Consider the following 22,707-nt stretch of genomic DNA (forward strand, 5'->3'; position numbering starts at 1 on the left):
TAACCCAGGAATTTTATACAATTGTTGGGAGGGAGTTTTTGAATTCTTGTTTACTGGATTCTCAATAAAATATGATGTCTATGGGGATTTTGTTTTATAGATAAATCTTTTGATAATCATTAGATAAACTTTTAGTAAACATCGTAAGTGTCCCAGAGCATATTTTATTTATTTTATCTTTGCAAACAGCAAAGTTTTAATTTTTTTTTTTTTTTTTTTTAAAGAATCCCTGCATTTTTATCTTGCACAGAATGCTATTGAGGACAGTGAATGCCTGGCTATATCTTGTGCAACAGCAAACTTTATATCTGGCAGCTCAATGTGTGTAGGAGGGGACAAAAAGCTTTAAAAAATATACCCTGGGAGGGTCTTTGCTCTCTGCTCCTCCCAGCTTAATGTGTGTTCAATCAGACTGCTGGCAGAATGAGAGCACAAGAGACCTATCCTTGGTTGGAAATGTAGCAAGAACACAATTTAATTCTACAGCACTGGTGCGGGAGAGGATCTGAGTAGCCTGTTTATACTGGTGAGATGTTTGCTGGCTATAAATAACTTACATGCTAAGATCTATGTGTGTGTTTGTTGAACTTTAAATTAGATATAAAGCTTTATCTTTCCTCTTCGAGAGAAGTTTAGAGTGAAATTAATATCAGCCTAAACATATCCTGTTTCTTTACAGAGGTACACAGGAATGATCTGTATAGGGAGTGCCAGCTTTTTCAGGGAAAAAGTTTCTGTCCATTATGGAGAACTAAATACATTCAAAATGAACTACAGTAGATGGTGTTGATAGCCGTCTTATACTCAAAGGTTTACAGCTAACAGCTTTGCAAAACAATAAGAGAGAGAAAGAAAATGCCACAGCTCATAGAATCTAATTCTGATTGCTCTGCATATAGCTCACACAAGTACCTTAACTGGCTTCTAAACAATGGTGTGTCACTGTCTCCTAGATTTAATTTTGATCTGTCAATACCCGAATACATGTGTGAAGTGTGTTTGTGTACTGTATGTGAGTAGTGTGTGTAGTGTATGCATGTAGTGTATGTGAGTAGTATGTGTGTAGTGTAGTGTATGTGAGTAGTGTGTGTGTGTAGTGTAGTGTATGTTAGTAGTGTGTGTGTGTGTAGTGTATGTGAGTAGTGTGTGTGTATGTAGTGTAGTGTATGTGAGTAGTGTGTTTGTGTAGAGTACTGTATGTGAGTAGACTAGTGTGTGTGTGTTAGTGTAGTGTGTGTGTATGTAGTGTAGTGTATGTGAGTAGTGTGTGTTTGTGTAGTGTACTGTATGTGAGTTGTGTGTGTAGTGTAGTGTGAGTAGTGTGTGTTTGTAGTTTAGTGTATGTGAGTAGTGTGTGTGTGTAGTGTATGTGAGTAGTGTGTGTGTTTCGTGTACTGTATGTGAGTAGTGGGTGTGTACTGTGTGTAGTGTACGTGTAGTGTACTGTACTGTACGTGAGTAGTGGGTGTGTACTATGTGTAGTGTACGTGTAGTGTACTGTATGTGAGTAGTGTGTGTGTAGTGTATGTGTACTGTGTGTAGTGTAGTGTATGTGAGTAATGTGTGTGTACTGTAAGTGTGTAGTGAGTGTGTAGTGTATGCATGTAGTGTATGTGTGTAATGAGTGTGTGTAGTGTATGTGTGTAGTGTATGCATGTAGTGTGTGTGTAATGAGTGTGTGTAGTGTACTATATATGAGTAATGTGTGTGTACGGTATGTGTGTAGTATATGTATGTAGTGTATGTGTTTAGTGTGTGTGTGGTGTATGCTTGTAGTGTATTTGTGTGTAGTATGTGTGTGTAGTTTTTGTGTATGCATGTGCATATATGTGTGTGGTGTATGCAGTGAAATGTGTGTGCATATATGTTTGTATTGCGTAGTGTGTGTGTAGTGTGCTGTATATGAGTAGTGTGTGTGTACTGTATGTGTGTAGTGTATGTATGTAGTGTGTGTGTGTAATGTATGTGAGTAGTGTGTGTAGTGAGTGTATAGTGTACCTGTAGTGTACTGTATGTGAGTAAAGTGTGTAAAAATTTTTTTTATCAAAACTTACTATTTTTCCTGCCTGTAAGTCACAATCCTCTCTGTCTGTTTCTTTGGTTTGTTTTTGTTGAGTTCTAAAATATAAATAATTATTTAATTAAAACTACAACTATTACCTTTCTGATTATAGTGCAGTACTATGTATACTAAACATGATATATAAAACTAGCTTTAGGTTACATGTATAAGCTGTATTATAACATGTTAATATTACCTAAATAACATAAGATATTGTTGTTTACACTTGGTGGTAGATTTATCATAGTGCGACATGATACGATGTAGCGTATCATGTCCGCTGCACATTAATAAATGCTGACAGCATACGCTGTCAGCATTTATCATTGCACCAGCAGTTCTTGTGAACTGCTCGTGCAATGCCGCTACCTGCAGATTCGCAGTCAATCGGCAGCTAGCAAGGGGTGTCAATCAACCCGATCGTATTCGATTGGGTTGATTTCTGTTTGCGGCCTCAGAGCAGGCGGACAAGTTATGGAGCAGCGGTAACAGCCTGAAGGCTCGGGCGGAAACAGAGGCATTAAGCTCCATACGGAGCTTGATAAATCGGACCCTCTGTCCCATCCCCCTCTCCAAACTGTCCCATTTTACAGATACAAATATTCCAAAATCCAAACTATTCCAAAATCCAAACCTTTTCTGCTCCCAAGCAGTTTGAATAAATGGTTTTGTACCTGTAATATTTCTCTAAACCTTATATGTAAGTAAGTATGTAACTTCTTCTCTACGGACTAGTAACTTTTCTAAATTACCTTGTCAACTATAGTGATAATCTTCCATATATCTATCTATATAAACACACTTATTGCACGTGCGGTTTTATATTATGTACAGTATTTGTCTCTTTTTCATATATGAATATTTTACCAGATTGCAACTAATTTGGTTAAGTTCTCATATTCCTGTCTTTCAAGGGATTGTGCATCTGCTGAGATTATTTGTCTCACAAAGTAATACACAATGGCCTCTAGTTATCAATGTGTCTACCTCAAATACGCTGGAATTCCGCAGCGTATTTTTGGCGAGGCTGATTCGCCTTAGTTATCAAGCCCTAGATACCGGCAAAAGTAGAATTTTGTGACGTAAGCTTCGATCTGCCGGACTCAGTCCGACACAGATCGATTCTTACGTCACTCCAGATGTTCCACACACAAGTGCGGCACAATCTGACTACTTTTGCTAGTTATCAAAAAACTAGCAGGTACAATTGGCACTTTTCCGGCCCAGCGTACCTGGTTTTCAAACCGCAGCCCTGGAGGCGGCAGATCCCATAGGAATCAATGGGAGTCTGACCATAGCGAAAGTTCATATTCGCTGCTGCCAGACATCCCATTGATTCCTATGGGAGATGTCTGCACCTAACACCCTAACATGTACCTGGAGTCTAAATGCCCCTAATCTGTCCCCCCCTACACTGCCACAACTAAATAAAGTGTTTACCCCCTAAACCGCCGCTCCCGGAGCCCACCGCAAGCTATACTAAATATGTTAACCCCTAAACCGCCGCTCCCGGTCCCCGCCGCAACTATAATATATGTATTAACCCCTAAACCGCTGCTCCCAGACCCCGCCACCACCTACATTATACCTATTAATCCCTATTCTGCCCCCCTATACCGTTGCCACCTATAATAAAGTTATTAACCCCTATCCTGCCGATCCCAGACCTCGCCGCAACTAAATAAATAGTTTAACCCCTAAACCGCCGCAACCTATATTAAACTTATTAACCCCTAATCTGTCCCCCCGACACCGTCACCACCTATAATAAGTTTATTAACCCCTATCCTGCCCCCCCTACACCGTTGCCACCTATAATAAGTTTATTAACCCCTATCCTGCCCGCCCTACACCGCCGCCACTGTAATAAAATTGTTAACCCCTAAACCTAAGTCTAACACTAACCCTAACAACCCCCTAACTTAAATATTAATTAAATAAATCTAAATAATATTTCTCTTACTAAATAAATTAATCCTATTTAAAACTAAATACTTACCTTTAAAATAAACCCTAATATAGCTACAATATAAATAATAATTATATTGTAGCTATTTTAGGATTTATTTTTATTTTACAGGCAAATTTCAATTTATTTTAACTAGGTACAATAGCTATTAAATAGTTATTAACTATTTAATAGCTACCTAGCTAAAATAAAGAGAAATTAACCTGTAAAATAAAAACTAACCTAAGTTACAATTACACCTAACACTACACTATACTTAAATAAATTAATCCTATTTAAAACTAAATACTTACCTGTAAAATAAACCCTAAGATAGCTACAATATAATTAATAATTACATTGTAGCTATTTTTGGATTTATATTTATTTTACAGGTAACTTTGTATTTATTTTAGCTAGTTAGAATAGTTATTAAATAGTTACTAACTTTTTAATAACTACCTAGCTAAAAGAAATACAAAATTACCTGTAAAATAAATCCTAACCTAAGTTACAATTAAACCTAACACTACACTATCATTAAATTAATTAAATAAATTACCTACAAATAACTACAATTAAATACAATTAAAAAAACTAACTAAAGTACAAAATATAAAAAAGCTAAGTTACAAAAAATAAAAAAAATAAGTTACAAACATTTAAAAAATATTACAACAATTTTAAGCTACTTACACCTAATCTAAGCCTCCTAATAAAATAACAAAGGCACCCAAAATAAAAAAATGCCCTACCCTATTCTAAATTAAAAAAGTTCAAAGCTCTTTTACCTTACCAGCCCTTAAAAGGGCCTTTTGCGGGGCATGCCCCAAAGAATTCTGCTCTTTTGCCTGTAAAAGAAAAATACAACCCCCTCCAACATTAAAACCCACCACCCACATACCCCTAATCTAACCCAAACCCCCCTTAAATAAACCTAACACTACCCCCCTGAAGATCATCCTACCTTGAGTCATCTTCAGCTAGCCAACCATCGATGGAATCGAAGAGGAGATCCGGAGCGGCAGAAGTCATCATCCAGGTGGTGCTGAAGAAGTCTTCCATCCGATAGAAGTCTTCATCCATCCGGAGAGGAGCCATCTTCAGACGAGCCGACGAGGAGCCATCCTCTTCTTCCCGACGACTAACAACGAATGGATATTCCTTTAAGGGACGTCATCCAAGATGGCGTCCCTTCAAGTCCAATTGGCTGATAGTATTCTATCAGCCAATCGGAATTAAAATAGGAAAAATCTGATTGGCTGATTGAATCAGCCAATCAGATTGAAGTTCAATCCGATTGGCTGATCTAATCAGCCAATCAGATTGAGCTTGCATTCTATTGGCTGTTCCGATCAGCCAATCAGATTTTTCCTACCTTAATCCTACCTTAGGATTCTATCAGCCAATCGGAATTGAAGGGACGCCATCTTGGATGATGTCCCTTAAAGGAATATCCATTCGTCGTTAGTCGTCGGGAAGAAGAGGATGGCTCCGCGTCGGCTCGTCTGAAGATGGCTCCGCTCCGGATGGATGAAGATTGAAGATGCTGCCTGGATGAAGACTTCTATCGGATGGAAAACTTCAGCGCCGCCTGGCTGATGACTTCATCGGATGGAAGAATTATTCAGCGCCACCTGGATGATGAATTCTGCCGCTCCGGATCTCCTCTTTGGTTCCATTGATGGTCGGCTGGCTGAAGACGACTCAAGGTAGAATGATCTTCAGGGGGTAGTGTTAGGTTTATTTAAGGGGGGTTTGGGTTAGATTAGGGGTATGTGGGTGGTGGGTTTTAATGTTGGGGGGGTTGTATTTTTCTTTTACAGGCAAAAGAGCAGAATTCTTTGGGGCATACCCTGCAAAAGGCTGGTAAGGTAAAAGAGTTTTGAATTTTTTAATTTAGAATAGGGTAGGGCATTTTTTTATTTTGGGGGGATTTGTTATTTTATTAGGGGGCTTAGATTAGGTGTAAGTAGCTTAAAATTGTTGTAATATTTTTTAAATGTTTGTAACTTTTTTTTTTTTTAAATTAGCTTTTTTTATTTTGTGTACTTTAGTTAGTTTATTTAATTGTATTTAATTGTAGTTATTTGTAGGTAATTTAATTAATTTAATGATAGTGTAGTGTTAGGTTTAATTGTAACTTAGGTTAGGATTTATTTTACAGGTAATTTTGTATTTCTTTTAGCTAGGTAGTTATTAAATAGTTAATAACTATTTAATAACTATTCTAACTAGCTAAAATAAATACAAAGTTACCTGTAAAATAAATATAAATCCAAAAATAGCTACAATGTAATTATTAATTATATTGTAGCTATCTTAGGGTTTATTTTACAGGTAAATATTTAGTTTTAAATAGAAATAATTTATTAAAGTATAGTGTAGTGTTAGGTGTAATTGTAACTTAGGTTAGTTTTTATTTTACAGGTTAATTTCTCTTTATTTTAACTAGGTAGCTATTAAATAGTTAATAACTATTTAATAGCTATTGTACCTAGTTAAAATAAATTGTACGTTGATTGTAAAATAAAAATAAATCCTAAAATAGCTACAAAATAATTATTATTTATATTGTAGCTATATTCAGGTTTATTTTAAAGGTAAGTATTTAGTTTTAAATAGGATTAATTTAGTTAATAAGATAAATATTATTTAGATTTATTTAATTAATATTTAAGTTAGGGGGTGTTAGGGTTAGTGTTAGACTTAGGTTTAGGGGTTAATAATTTTATTACAGTGGCAGCGGTGTAGTGGGGGGCAGGATAGGGGTTAATAAATTTATTATAGGTGGCGACGGTGTAGGGGGGGCAGATTAGGGGTTAGTATGTTTATTATAGGTGGCGACGGTGTAGGGGGGCAGATTAGGGGTTAATAAGTTTAAGATAGGTTGCGGCGGGGTCCGGGAGCGGTGGTTTAGGGGTTAAACTATTTATTTAGTTGCGGTGAGGTCCGGGATCAGCAGGATAGTGGTTAATAACTTTATTATAGAGGGCGGCGGTATAGGGGGGGCAGGATAGGGGTTAATGTAGGTATAATGTAGGTGGCGGCGGTTTAGGGGTTAATACATTTATTACAGTTGCGGCGGGGTCTAGGAGCGGCGGTTTAGGGGTTAATAACTTTATTGAGTTGCGGGGGGCTCCGGGGGCGCCGGTATAGGGGGTAGAACAGTGTAGTTAGTGTGGGTGCTTAGTGACAGGCTAGCAATAAAGCTGTCAAAAAGCCGAAGAGCAGCGAGATCGGATGAGTGATAACTCTCACAGTCCGCTGCTCATCGCCCCGTACTTGGTGCGTGGCTTTTTCACAGTGTTTTTGATAACATAGGCGAAATTTTGCAGGTTTGCAGCGGCGATGGTAGACGAGCTTAGACGGGCGTATTGAACCGGCGAAGGAAGGTAAAGTAGACGGCTTGATAACTACCCCTCAATTACTGCAGATTCAATCAAATGTCTAAAAATACAATATAAAGGATATTTTGAGAATATTTTGAAACTCATTTCAAAGTTGTTGTTTTTCATTTTTTCAATATATTATTTAAACAATATTTCTCAATCTGGACCTAGAATTTCTTAACAGTATTAAAAGCTTCCAAATTTTGCAGATGATCATGCCGTGACCTCTGACTGCACTGAAATAGCAAACAACTGGAATCAAGGCCTTGTCTGATAAAAGCGCATAGTTTCACTCAGCTTGGGACTTTGACACAACAGCAAGTGGTCTACAATGGAGAAGGAGGACCAAAATGGGGCCAGTGTTCAGCTTGAGGACCAAGTCACTAGTCCGGACACACCAGAGTCCTCTGGGTGTAAGAAGAGATGCCGTTTCCTGCCTGCTGATGCTTGGGAAGAAGCCAAACAGCTGCTGGCACTTGCTGGACCAACGGTAACAAAAGAGTGATAAGATGCCAGTGTCATAGCTATAGAAAAAGTATAGAGAATATAGTGTGTGACTATTGCCCTGCTTGTCTCTTTACTTCTTGCTCTGATTTTCCCTCTTCCATCACCTTCCTTTCTCTTCTGTGTCCTGGTTTCAAGATTGGTTTTGTCCTTGCTGTCCTAGGTGTTACTTCCCTCTTTGACCTGGTTGTCGCTCTGGTTCTTATCCTGGCTACCTCTTTCTTTGCCCTGGCTGTCTCTAAGCCCCTTGTCCTGTCTCTCTTTCTCCTCGCTTGCCATGGCTTACTTTCCCCTTCTTGCGCTTTGTCTCCCCATCTTGCCCTGACTGACTTTACCCTTCTTTCTCTTTCTGTCTTTCTTCTCATTGCACTGGCTGTCTCTCTCCTCCTTGCATTGATTGAATCTCTACTCTTTGCACTGACTGTTTCTCTTCTCTTTGCACCGACTGTTTCTCTTCTCTTTGCACCGACTGTTTCTCTTCTCTTTGCGCTGACTGTCTCTCTTCTCCTTGCGCTGGCTGTCTCTCTTCTCCTTGTGCTGGCTGTCTCTCTTCTCTTTGTACTGGCTGTCTCTCTTCTCCTTGCGCTGGCTGTCTCTCTTCTCTTTGCGCTGGCTGTCTCTCATCTACTTGAGCTGACTCTCTCCTCCTTGCGCTGATTGTCTCTCTCCTCCTTGCGCTGGCTGTCTCTCTCTTCCTTGCGCTGACTGTCTCTCTCCTCCTAGCACGGATTGTCTCACTTCCCCTTGTGTTGGTTGTCTCTCTCCTCCTTGTGCTGTCTGTTTCTCTCCTCCTTGTGCTGGCTGTCTCTCTCCTTCTTGTACTCTCTTTCTCTCTCCTCCTTGCGCTGTCTGTCTCTCTCCTCCTTGCACTGCCTGTCTCTCTTCTCCCTGCACTTTCTGTCTCTCTCCTTCTTGCACTGCTTTTCTCTCTCTTTGTTGCACTTTCTGTCTCTCTCCTCCTGGCACTGGCTGTCTCTCTCCTTCTTGAACTTTCTGTCTCTCTCCTCCTTGCCCTGACTGTCCCTCTCCTCCTTGCCCTGACTGTCTCTCTCCACTTTACACTGTCTGTCTCTCTCCTGATTACCCTGACTGTCTATCTCCTCCTTATACTGTCTGTCTCTCTCTGCCTTACCCTGGCTGTCTCTCTTCTCCATACCCTGTCTGTCTCTCTCCTCCTTACCCTGGCTGTCTCTCTTCTCCCTGCACATTCTGTCTCTCTCCTCCTTACACTGCCTGTCTCTCTTCTCCTTACACTGTCTGTCTCTCTCCTTCTAACACTGTCTGTCTCTCTCCTCCTTACCCTGTCTGTCTCTCTCCTCCTTACACTGTCAGTCTCTCTCCTCCTTACACTGTCTCTCTCTCTCCTCCTTACCCTGGCTGTCTCTCTCCTCTTGCTATAGTTCCTCTACCTTACCCAGGCTGAAATTCCCTACTGTTTCTTTGCTTTGCAGTCTCCATGCCTCAACTGTCTCTGAGATCCTGTTTATATCCTGTTACTTGCTATCTCTCTGAGAATAACAAGTTTACAATAAAGCATAAGCCTTAACTGTTTTTTTTTTTTTTGCAAATTAGTACAACTGAATAAATATTGTCTGTATGTACAGGTTGGTAAGAAATATTCATATAGGCATTTGTGCTTTATTTAAAAGGACATGAAACCCCAATAAAACCTTTCATAATTCAGATAGAACATATCATTTTAAAAAACTTTCCAATTTACTTCTATTAACTAACTTGCTTCATTCTCTTTGTATATTTTGTTGAAAAGAATATCTAGGTAGGCTCAGGAGCTGGGAGCTAGCTGCTGATTGGTGGGTGAATATGTGTACATCTTGTCATTGGCTTACCAATGTGTTTAGCTAGCTTCCAGTAGTGCAATGCTGCTCCTGAAACAAAGGATACCAAGAGAATGAAGCAAAACTGATAATAGTAGTAAATTGGAAAGTTGCTTAAAATGGTATGCTCTATCCGCTAGATTTGGAGTTTTGTCGGTAACGACCTGAAAAACTAACGCCGGCTTTTTTCTGGCCGCACCATAAAAATAACTCTGGTATTGAGAGTCCACATAAAGGCTGCGTTAGGCTCCAAAAAAGGAGCGTAGAGCATTTTTAATGCAGCTTCAACTCTCAATACCAGAGTTGCTTACGGACGCGGCCAGCCTCAAAAACGTGCTTGTGCACGATTCCCCCATAGGAAACAATGGGGCTGTTTGAGCTGAAAAAAAACCTAACACCTGCAAAAAAGCCGCATTCAGCTCTTAACGCAGCCCCATTGTTTGCTATGGGGAAACACTTCCTACGTCTGCACCTAACACTCTAACATGTACCCCGAGTCTAAACACCCCTAACCTTACACTTATTAACCCCTAATCTGCCGCCCCCGCTATCGCTGACAGCTGCATTTTATTTTTAATCAAGTTCAATCCGATTGGCTGATCCAATCAGCCAATCAGATTGAGCTCGCATTCTATTGGCTGTTCCGATCAGCCAATAGAATGCGAGCTCAATCTGATTGGCTGATTGGATCAGCCAATCGGATTGAACTTGATTCTGATTGGCTGATTCCATCAGCCAATCAGAATATTCCTACCTTAATTCCGATTGGCTGATAGAATCCTATCAGCCAATCGGAATTCGAGGGACGCCATCTTGGATGACGTCCCTTAAAGGAACCGTCATTCTTCAGTTGGACGTCGCCGGGAGAAGATGGGTCCGCGGTGGAGGTCTTCAGGATGGAGCCGGTCGTCATCGGATGAAGATAGAAGATGCCGCTTGGATCAAGATGGTTGCCGGTCCGGATCGCCTCTTCTTCCCGGATAGGATGAAGACTTTGGAGCCTCTTCTGGACCTCTTCAGCCACCGGATGATGGATCGCCAACCCCCGCTTGGGTTGGATGAAGATTTTGGAGCCAGGACGGATCGGTGATACCTGGTGAGGTGAAGACAAGGTAGGTTGATCTTCAGGGGCTTAGTGTTAGGTTTATTTAAGGGGGGTTTGGGTTAGATTAGGGGTATGTGGGAGGTGGGTTGTAATGTTGGGGGGGGGTATTGTATGTTTTTTTTACAGGCAAAAGAGCTGAACTTCTTGGGGCATGCCCCGCAAAGGGCCCTGTTCAGGGCTGGTAAGGTAAAAGAGCTTTGAAATGTAGTAATTTAGAATAGGGTAGGGCATTTTGTTATTTTGGGGGTCTTTGTTATTTTATTAGGGGGCTTAGAGTAGGTGTAATTAGTTTAAAATTGTTGTAATATTTTTCTTATGTTTGTAAATATTTTTTTATTTTTTGTAACTTAGTTCTTTTTTATTTTTTGTACTTTAGCTAGTTTATTTAATTGTATTTATTTGTAGGAATTGTATTTAATTAATTTATTGATAGTGTAGTGTTAGGTTAATTGTAGGTAATTGTAGGTAGTTTATTTAATTAATTTATTGATAGTGTAGTGTTAGGTTTAATTGTAACTTAGGTTAGTATTTATTTTACAGGTAATTTTGTAATTATTTTAACAATTTTAGCTATTAAATAGTTCTTAACTATTTAATAGCTATTGTACCTGTTTAAAATAATTACAAAGTTGCCTGTAAAATAAATATTAATCCTAAAATAGCTACAATATAATTATAATTTATATTGTAGCTATATTAGGATTTATTTTACAGGTAAGTATTTATCTTTAAATCGGAATAATTTATTTAATAAGAGTTAATTAATTTCGTTAGATGTAAATTATATTTAACTTAGGGGGGTGTTAGGGTTAGACTTAGCTTTAGGGGTTAATACATTTATTAGAATAGCGGTGAGCTCCGGTCGGCAGATTAGGGGTTAATAAGTGTAGGCAGGTGGAGGCGACGTTGTGGGGGGCAGATTAGGGGTTAATAAATATAATATAGGGGTCGGCGGTGTTAGGGGCAGCAGATTAGGGGTACATAAGGATAACTTTGTTGGCGGCGCTTTGCGGTCGGCAGATTAGGGGTTAATAAGTGTAGGCAGATGGAGGCGACGTTGAGGGGGGCAGATTAGGGGTTAATAAATATAATACAGGGGTCGGCGGTGTTAGGGGGAGCAGATTAGGGGTACATAAGGATAACGTAGGTGGCGGTCGGCAGATTAGGGGTTAAAAAAATTTATTCGAGTGTCGACGATGTGGGGGGACCTCGGTTTAGGGGTACATAGGTAGTTTATGGGTGTTAGTGTACTTTAGAGTACAGTAGTTAAGAGCTTTAGAAACCGGCGTTAGCCCAGAAAGCTCTTAACTACTGACTTTTTTCCTGCGGCTGGAGTTTTGTCATTAGATGTCTAACGCTCACTTCAGAAACGACTCTAAATACCGGAGTTATAAAAATCCCATTGAAAAGATAGGATACGCAATTTACGTAAGGGGATCTGCGGTATGGAAAAGTCGCGGCTGAAAAGTGAGCGTTAGACCCTATTTTGAGTGACTCCAAATACCGGCGGTAGCCTAAAACCAGCGTTAGGAGCCTCTAACGCTAGTTTTCACGGCTACCGCCAAACTCCAAATCTAGGTCTATGTGACTTATGAAATACACATTTTGGGTTTCAAGTCCCTTTAAGTTACCAAAAGATAAAACAAATGAATCATGCATATGATTAAGGGACAATTTACTCAGGCAAACAGCTGGTAAGAGTTCATTGTATTCAGAACACCATTTCAAATTGCATCGCGCTCTCTCTACCATGCTCACTGGGTGGATGATTTATGCTGCTGCCTCTTGATCACATAGCTTCTTTTTTTTTATTTTTTATAACCAGTGCCACAATATTGAAATGTTCAGTATAAGTGGGTGTTTGAACAGGCAAATTACGCTATTTCAAATAGCAAAATAAAGGTAATAGGTTATTTGTAAACCATTTAATTCACTCTGGCCTAGATTTGGAGTTCGGCGGTAAAAGGGCTGTTAACGCTCCGCGGGCTTTTTTCTGGCCGCACCATAAAAATAACTCTGGTATCGAGAGTTCAAACAAATGCTGCGTTAGGCTCCAAAAAAGGAGCGTAGAGCATTTTTACCGCAAATGCAACTCTCGATACCAGAGTTGCTTACGGACGCGGCCGGCCTCAAAAACGTGCTCGTGCACGATTCTCCCATAGGAAACAATGGGGCTGTTTGAGCTGAAAAAAAACTTAACACCTGCAAAAAAGCAGCGTTCAGCTCCTAACGCAGCCCCATTGTTTCCTATGGGGAAACACTTCCTACGTCTGCACCTAACACTCTAACATGTACCCCGAGTCTAAACACCCCTAGCCTTACACTTATTAACCCCTAATCTGCCGCCCCCGCTATCGCTGACCCCTGCATATTTTTTTAAACCCCTAATCTGCCGCTCCGTAAACCGCCGCCACCTACGTTATCCTTATGTACCCCTAATCTGCTGCCCCTAACACCGCCGACCCCTATATTATATTTATTAACCCCTAACCTGCCCCCCACAACGTCGCCGACACCTGCCTACACTTATTAACCCCTAATCTGCCGAGCGGACCTGAGCGCTACTATAATAAAGTTATTAACCCCTAATCCGCCTCACTAACCCTATCATAAATAGTATTAACCCCTAATCTGCCCTCCCTAACATCGCCGACACCTAACTTCAATTATTAACCCCTAATCTTCCGATCGGAGCTCACCGCTATTCTAATAAATGGATTAACCCCTAAAGCTAAGTCTAACCCTAACACTAACACCCCCCTAAGTTAAATATAATATTTATCTAACGAAATAAATTAACTCTTATTAAATAACTTATTTCTATTTAAAGCTAAATACTTACCTGTAAAATAAATCCTAATATAGCTACAATATAAATTATAATTATATTATAGCTATTTTAGGATTAATATTTATTTTACAGGCAACTTTGTAATTATTTTAACCAGGTACAATAGCTATTAAATAGTTAAGAACTATTTAATAGTTACCTAGTTAAAATAATAACAAATTTACCTGTAAAATAAATCCTAACCTAAGTTATAATTAAACCTAACACTACACTATCAATAAATTAATTAAATAAACTACCTACAATTACCTACAATTAACCTAACACTACACTATCAATAAATTAATTAAACACAATTCCTACAAATAAATACAATTAAATAAACTAGCTAAAGTACAAAAAATAAAAAAGAACTAAGTTACAGAAAATAAAAAAATATTTACAAACATAAGAAAAATATTACAACAATTTTAAACTAATTACACCTACTCTAAGCCCCCTAATAAAATAACACAGCCCCCCAAAATAAAAAATTCCCTACCCTATTCTAAATTAAAAAAGTTACAAGCTCTTTTACCTTACCAGCCCTGAACAGGGCCCTTTGCGGGGCATGCCCCAAGAAGTTCAGCTCTTTTGCCTGTAAAAAAAAACATACAATACCCCCCCCCAACATTACAACCCACCACCCACATACCCCTAATCTAACCCAAACCCCCCTTAAATAAACCTAACACTAAGCCCCTGAAGATCTTCCTACCTTGTCTTCACCATCCAGGTATCACCGATCCGTCCTGGCTCCAAGATCTTCATCCAACCCAAGCGGGGGTTGGCGATCCATAATCCGGTCCAGAAGAGGCTCCAAAGTCTTCCTCCTATCCGGCAAGAAGAGGACATCCGGACCGGCAAACATCTTCTCCAAGCGGCATCTTCGATCTTCTTCCATCCGGAGCGAAGCGGCAGGATCCTGAAGACATCCAGCGCGGAACATCCATCCGGACCGACGACTGAACGACGAATGACTGTTCCTTTAAGGGACGTCATCCAAGATGGCGTCCCTCGAATTCCGATTGGCTGATAGGATTCTATCAGCCAATCGGAATTAAGGTAGGAATTTTCTGATTGGCTGATGGAATCAGCCAATCAGAATCTAGTTCAATCCGATTGGCCGATCCAATCAGCCAATCAGATTGAGCTCGCATTCTATTGGCTGATCGGAACAGCCAATAGAATGCGAGCTCAATCTGATTGGCTGATTGGATCAGCCAATCGGATTGAACTTGATTCTGATTGGCTGATTCCATCAGCCAATCAGAAAATTCCTACCTTAATTCCGATTGGCTGATAGAATCCTATCAGCCAATCGGAATTCGAGGGACGCCATCTTGGATGACGTCCCTTAAAGGAACAGTCATTCGTCGTTCAGTCGTCGGTCCGGATGGATGTTCCGCGCTGGATGTCTTCAGGATCCTGCCGCTTCGCTCCGGATGGAAGAAGATCGAAGATGCCGCTTGGAGAAGATGTTTGCCGGTCCGGATGTCCTCTTCTTGCCGGATAGGAGGAAGACTTTGGAGCCTCTTCTGGACCGGATTATGGATCGCCAACCCCTGCTTGGGTTGGATGAAGATCTTGGAGCCAGGACGGATCGGTGATACCTGGATGGTGAAGACAAGGTAGGAAGATCTTCAGGGGCTTAGTGTTAGGTTTATTTAAGGGGGGTTTGGGTTAGATTAGGGGTATGTGGGTGGTGGGTTGTAATGTTGGGGGGGGGGTATGGTATGTTTTTTTTTACAGGCAAAAGAGCTGAAATCCTTGGGGCATGCCCCGCAAAGGGCCCTGTTCAGGGCTGGTAAGGTAAAAGAGCTTGTAACTTTTTTAATTTAGAATAGGGTAGGGAATTTTTTATTTTGGGGGGCTTTGTTATTTTATTAGGGGGCTTAGAGTAGGTGTAATTAGTTTAAAATTGTTGTAATATTTTTCTTATGTTTGTAAATATTTTTTTATTTTCTGTAACTTAGTTCTTTTTTATTTTTTGTACTTTAGCTAGTTTATTTAATTGTATTTATTTGTAGGAATTGTGTTTAATTAATTTATTGATAGTGTAGTGTTAGGTTAATTGTAGGTAATTGTAGGTAGTTTATTTAATTATTTTATTGATAGGGTAGTGTTAGGTTTAATTATAACTTAGGTTAGGATTTATTTTACAGGTAAATTTGTTATTATTTTAACTAGGTAACTATTAAATAGTTCTTAACTATTTAATAGCTATTTTACCTGGTTAAAATAATTACAAAGTTGCCTGTAAAATAAATATTAATCCTAAAATAGCTATAATATAATTATAATTTATATTGTAGCTATATTAGGATTTATTTTACAGGTAAGTATTTAGCTTTAAATAGGAATAAGTTATTTAATAAGAGTTAATTTATTTCGTTAGATAAAAATTATATTTAACTTAGGGGGGTGTTAGTGTTAGGGTTAGACTTAGCTTTAGAGGTTAATACATTTATTAGAATAGCGGTGAGCTCCGGTCGGCAGATTAGGGGTTAATAATTGAAGTTAGGTGTCGGCGATGTTAGGGAGGGCAGATTAGGGGATAATACTATTTATGATAGGGTTAGTGAGGCGGATTAGGGGTTAATACATTTATTATAGTAGCGCTCAGGTCCGCTCGGCAGATTAGGGGTTAATAAGTGTAGGCAGGTGTCGGCGACGTTGAGGGGGGCAGATTAGGGGTTAATAAATATAATATAGGGGTCGGCGATGTTAGGGCAGCAGATTAGGGGTACATAGGGATAACGTAGGTGGCGGCGATTTGCGGTCGGAAGATTAGGGGTTAATTATTTTAAGTAGCTGGCGGCGACGTTGTGGGGGGCAAGTTAGGGGTTAATAAATGTAATACAGGGGTCGGCGGGGTTAGGGGCAGCAGATTAGGGGTACATAAGTATAACGTAGGTGGCGGTCGGCAGATTAGGGGTTAAAAATTTTAATCGAGTGGCGGCGATGTGGGGGGACCTCGGTTTAGGGGTACATAGGTAGTTTATGGGTGTTAGTGTACTTTAGGGTACAGTAGTTAAGAGCTTTATAAACCGGCGTTAGCCAGAAAGCTCTTAACTCCTGCTATTTTCAGGCGGCTGGAATCTTGTCGTTAGAGCTCTAACGCTCACTTCAGAAACGACTCTAAATACCGGCGTTAGAAAGATCCCATTGAAAATATAGGCTACGCAAATGGCGTAGGGGGATCTGCGGTATGGAAAAGTCGCGGCTGAAAAGTGAGCGTTAGACCCTTTAATCACTGACTCCAAATACCAGCGGGCGGCCAAAACCAGCGTTAGGAGCCTCTAACGCTGGTTTTGACGGCTACCGCCGAACTCCAAATCTAGGCCTCTGTCTCCAACAGATAAAATGGATAATTGGGAACAAATTAAAAGGAAATTACAGTACAAATTTAAATTAGAAAACTGTAAATATTAAACTTGCTTTATCTTTAGACCCCATCTCTCTCCTTCTATCCTTCTCTCTCTCACTTTCCTTCTATTTATCTCTCCTTCAATCCATCTCTTTTTCTCTTATACATCCCTTTCTCCTATTTCTCCAAATAATCTTGATGAATCAAAAGTTTCAACCAAGAAGCCAAGGAAATAGCAGAAGCCTTCTGACCTTTCCTAGGACCAGAAAATATAACAAATAGACTTGAAATCTTCCTGAAATCTTTAGTAGCTTCCACATAATATTTCAAAGCTCTTACCACATCCAAAGTATGTAAGGATCTTTCCAAAGAATTCTTAGGATTAGGACATAAAGAAGGGACAACAATCTCTCTATTAATGTTGTTAGAATTCACAACCTTAGGTAAAAATTGAAAAGAAGTCTGCAAAACTGCCTTATCCTGATGAAAAATCTGAAAAGGAGACTCACAAGAAAGAGCAGATAGCTCAGAAACTCTTCTAGCAGAAGAGATGGCCAAAAGGAACAAAACTTTCCAAGAAAGTAGTTTGTTACGGTTACCCTTAGTCTCGCTGAGAGATGGACCGCTTAGTAGCCTGGATCCCTATTGCTAAAGAGGGGAGAAGCTGCTTTCCATAGTATTCTATATGAGTCTCGCAAATATAGAATAATCTCCCTTAGCTGCAGTACCGCTAGGATACCCTTCTGCCCACAAAAACGAGTCAACGCTGCGATTGAGGGTCAAACAAGAACTCAGGACTGGGATGCCCAGCCTGCTTTTTATTAAGGTTACATGCACACAGGGCACTCCCAGGGGGAGAGGGGGGGAAGCACAAAATCCCCCATCACACATTTAGATAGAGAGCACTGTCCTTTGACAGGCCACAATAGGATTACAGTACTTAAGATAACAAGTTTACAAGTTCATCTTATCAATTAGCAGTCTGGCTCCAGAGGTGATTAGACAATAGTTTCTAAAAGCTGAAAAAAAAGAGTTAACTCTTTATGAAATGATACTTGTTACGGTTTTCTTGGAGCCCTTCTTAGGCGCTGGCTTGCTGGTTCAGGCATTGCTGCTGGGAAATAAGCTCTTCACAACAAAATAACTAATGCTTCTGTAACAGTGCTCCCTTTCTGTGGAACACTCTGGCAGACACGGTCTGACCCCTTTTCGGGGCAGACTAAGGCTGTCCAGACCGCTGATTATGCGGGGCTGAGGTCGGTTTGTCTGGACAACCCGTCGGCGTTGCCATTCTGTTTCCCAGGTCTGTAAGTAATGGTGAAATTGAAGGGTTGCAACGATAAGCTCCAATCTCCAGAGACCCGGTTCAGCCACACCAACGGGTTATGGTCGGTGACCAGAGTGAACTCCTGACCATATAAATAGGGAGTCAATTTCTTTAATGCCCACACCAAAGCCAAACACTCCTTTTCGACCGCTGCATAGCTGACTTCGCGGGGCAGGAGCTTCCGGCTGATGTAGGCAACTGGATGCTCCCCTCCATCTTCGCCTACTTGGCTGAGGACGGCTCCCAGCCCGAACATGGAAGCATCTGTATGGACGATAAAACGTTTGTTAAGGGCTGGGGCCGCCAAGACAGGAGCGTTAATTAGAGCATTTTTGAGAGCCTGGAAAGCCGTTTCACAGTGGGGAGACCACAGGACCTGTCGAGGTAAGTTCTTCTTGGTCAAGTCAGTCAGGGGTTTGGCAAGTGTGCTGTAGTCTGGTACGAACCGTCTATAGTACCCTGCCGTGCCCAGGAAGGCTAGGACCTGAGTCTTAGTGATGGGGGTGGGCCAATTGGCGACAGCTTCTATTTTGGCCGGCTCTGGTCGCTGCTTTCCACACCCCACCCGGTGACCCAGGTACTGTACCTCGGCCATCCCAAAGTGGCATTTTTCTGGCTTCAGAGTCAGGCCAGCAGCCCGGATCTGATCCAGAACCATTCCCACATGAGCTAAGTGGTCCTCCCAGGACTCACTGTGGATCGCTATGTCGTCCAGGTAGGCGCAAGCAAAACTCTGGAAGCCATCCAGGAGCCTATCCACCAAGCGCTGGAATGTAGCTGGGGCATTCTTCATCCCAAACGGCATTACCCTAAACTGATATAAGCCGAATGGGGTGACGAATGCCGACTTGGGGATAGCCTCCGGGGCCAGGGGAATCTGCCAGTAACCTTTGCAGAGGTCAATAGTGGTCAGGTAATTTCCCCTGGCTATACGATCGAGTAGCTCGTCTACCCTGGGCATAGGGTAAGCGTCCGTCACGGTATTTTCATTGAGCCTCCGATAGTCTACGCAGAACCGGGTGGTCCCATCTTTCTTGGGCACCAAGACAACTGGGGAGGCCCAGGGACTATCGGAGGGCTCAATTACCCTGAGCTGGAGCATCTCATCGATCTCCTTCTTCATTCCTGTCCTAACTGCTTCGGGGATTCGGTACGGAGCCTGGCGCAAGGGAGCTTGTCCCGGAGTATCTACCTGGTGGGTGGTTAAAGTAGTGTACCCTGGCTTCGGGGAGAAGGTGAGGTGTTTAGACTGGAGGAGTTGGTTGAGCTGCTCCCTTTCAGTGGGGCTAAGTCGGTCCCCTATCTGAACCTGCGCCACTATACCTGTGGGGATGCTCTTTTCTAATAGGTCTGGAATGGGTAAACTGTCGGGGTCTTCCTGAGGGGAACAACATACGGCCGTCACGTTCTCTGGCCGCTCAAAATATTCCTTGAGCATGTTTACATGGAATGTCTTTCTAAGATTGTTGTCGTGGCAGCTAGCTATCACATAAGTGGTGTCTCCCCTTTTCTCTACGATCTGGTAGGGACCCTGCCAGGACGCCTGCAATTTGTCTGTCTTCACCGGCTTAAGTACTAACACCTTTTGTCCTATGGTGAAGATTCTCTTTCGGGCCCCCCGATCGTACCATACTTTCTGTCTTCTCTGGGCCAACTGGAGATTAGCCCGCACGGATTTGGCTAATTGCTCCATTCGGTCCCTGAGTTCCAGCACGTATGGCACAATGGGGACACCGTCAGCCTCCATCTCTCCCTCCCAGTGCTCCCGGATCAGGTTTAGGGGTCCCCGTACCTTTCTTCCGTAGAGCAACTCGAAGGGAGAGAACCCTGTCGTTTCCTGGGGCACCTCCCGATAAGCAAATAGGAGGTGCGGCAGGAAGCGTTCCCAGTCTCGGTATTCCTGAGTGAACGTCTTGAGCATTTGCTTGAGGGTCCCATTGAACCTCTCACACAGCCCGTTCGTCTGGGGGTGGTATGGGGAGCTCAGGAGGGACTTAATTTTGCAAACCTGCCAGAGTTGTTGGGTCAATTCAGCCGTAAATTGGGTGCCTCGGTCGGATAGGATTTCTTTTGGAAATCCTACCCGGGAGAACACCTGTACTAGTGCATTCGCTACCGTATCCGCTTGTATGTTGGATAGGGCGACAGCCTCTGGGTACCTGGTAGCGTAGTCCACTACGGTAAGAATGTATCGCTTACCGGAGGGACTAGGGGTAGCCAGTGGTCCCACTAGGTCAATAGCAACCCGGCTGAAGGGTTCCTCTACAATGGGCATATTTACTAGCTGGGCTTTAGGGTGATCGCCTCGCCTTCCTACTCGTTGACACACATCGCAGGTGTTACAGTAAGTTCTAACGTCAGCGTGCACCCCTGGCCAAAAGAACGTGTGAGTAATGCGGTGTAGGGTACGTGTAACGGCTAGGTGGCCTGCTAAGGGGATGTCGTGGCCTATTTTGAGGATTTCTTGACGGTATTTGTGGGGCACTACCAGCTGTCGCCTACGCTGTCCCCTTTTCTCTGTCCAGCGGTATAGTTTCCCTTTTTCCCATAAGAATGTTTCGTTATCTGCCCCGCCCCCTCCGGTCTCTGCTCGTTCCCGGTACTTTTGTAAGGTCGGGTCAGTCTTAGACTCTGCCTCGAAAGCATCTGGGGTGTCCCAGGGTATGGGGCCTAACCTGTCAGGCAAGGTCGGGGTAGGTCTTACCTGTGTCTCCCGCACTGGTGAGAACTCTCGCTCCGTCCGGGCTTGGGCCCGTGTAGTCACTGGGTCCGCCTCGTTGTTGCATACTGGAGCATAGGCAGAAGTCATGGGGCCCAAATCGTTGCCCAGTAGTACTTCGGCAGGTAAATTATCCATTAGGCCCACGTTCACAGCCCCCTTTCCCGCTCCCCAATCAAGATGCACTTTAGCTGTTGGAATTTTGTACACATCCCCCCCCCCCGCCACTCTAACGGCCACAGTCTGTCCGGATCGCTTGTGCTCTGGCACCAAATGACTCTGTACCAGCGTGATAGTAGCCCCTGTGTCTCGCAATCCCTCGGTAGATCGCCCCTCGAGCCATACCCTCTGCCGATGGTGCTGGCGGTTATCTGAGGCAGCATATACAGGGTCTGCCTCGTGAAGCGGCCCCACATATCCCTCCATAGGGGCCTCTTGGTTAACACAGAGGGCCCGGGCCGGACGATAGGACCCAGAGGGGTAATTGTAATTCCTGGGTGTCTGGTGCGTATTAAGGGGGCAGCTAGCCATGAAATGCCCTGGTTGCTTGCATCGGTGGCAAGTCGGTCTGGGACGCTCAGAGCTGTTATTGGGTGGTCCTGAGTGTCGGACGGGCCTTGTGGGCACCTGGGCTCGGAATTCAGTACGAGGGGGTGCACGGTAAACCTCTCTGGGTTCGACCCGTGCTGGAGCTCGGTAGTTCATGGGTTCGTGAAGACGGGAGTCATAATGTTCATCGGCCAATTTGGCTGCTTCTTCTAAGGTAGAAGGCCGCCTGTCTCGCAGCCATTCCTTCCCTTGCTGTTCCATGCCATTATAAAAATGTTCTAAGAGAAACAATTGTAAAATTTCCTCCCCAGTCACCGCTTTACTTCCGCTCAGCCAGTGATTTGCCGCTCTCCGCATTCGGTGCGCCCATTCCATATGGGTATCGTTAGGCTTCTTTTCCGTGCCCCGAAACTGTCGGCGATACGTGTCCGGAGTTACAGCGTACCGTCGCAACAGTGTCTCCTTAACTAGCTCATACTGTGTCACTTCCTCAGCACCCAGAGTACGAAAGGCTTCCAGGGCTCGCCCGGATAGTTTCCCAGACAATATCGTGGGCCACTCTCTGTTGGGAATCTGGTGCAGGGCACATTGCCTTTCGAAGTCCGCCAAATATTCATCAATCCCTGTCTCGCTCTCTAGGAAGGGTCGAAATGCCGCATAGGGTATCTTGGGCCTCCCAGCATTTTCGACAGGGATGATTACCTGCGGGGCTTCAGCATTGCGGTGTGCATTCGCTAGGTTGAGTTCGTGGGCTCGAGTCTCTCGTATATCCTCGTCCGCCTCTGCCATCAACTGCTGTACCAATTCCATGGAGGGGTTCGGCCCGTATAATGAGAGCCTTTCCCGAACAATCCTGGTTTTTTCGTCACTAATCGTGGTCGGTGTTTCCGCCATTGTGAAGCTCTGATCCAGTTCGGTCAATTCTGCGATCAGCTCTCTCCTCGGCCGGTTGCTGGCGTACCCCCCTCTGCTTTCAAGTAAATCCTTTTGGGTTGTACGCTTCAATTTTTTGTAAGCGCTCTCCATCCGTTCTGTACCTCTCCTAGGAAATCCAGGAAAATCCCGC

The 22,707-nt window shown here is 42.7% G+C and overlaps 1 protein-coding gene across 1 annotated transcript in view; it reads left to right on the forward strand.

The window, feature by feature from the left end:
* The first annotated feature begins 391 nt into the window (after nucleotides 1-391).
* LOC128642779 (multidrug and toxin extrusion protein 1-like) overlaps nucleotides 392-22,707 on the forward strand; it is a 585,931-nt gene continuing 563,615 nt past the window's right edge. The window contains exons 1-2 of the mRNA XM_053695580.1: nucleotides 392-526; nucleotides 7,612-7,892. Coding sequence (XP_053551555.1) covers nucleotides 7,734-7,892 — 159 coding nt within the window. The 5' untranslated portion in view covers nucleotides 392-526; nucleotides 7,612-7,733. The remainder of the gene's footprint in view (nucleotides 527-7,611; nucleotides 7,893-22,707) is intronic.

Source organism: Bombina bombina, chromosome 12, assembly GCF_027579735.1.
Source record: "Bombina bombina isolate aBomBom1 chromosome 12, aBomBom1.pri, whole genome shotgun sequence".
NCBI lineage: Eukaryota > Metazoa > Chordata > Amphibia > Anura > Bombinatoridae > Bombina > Bombina bombina.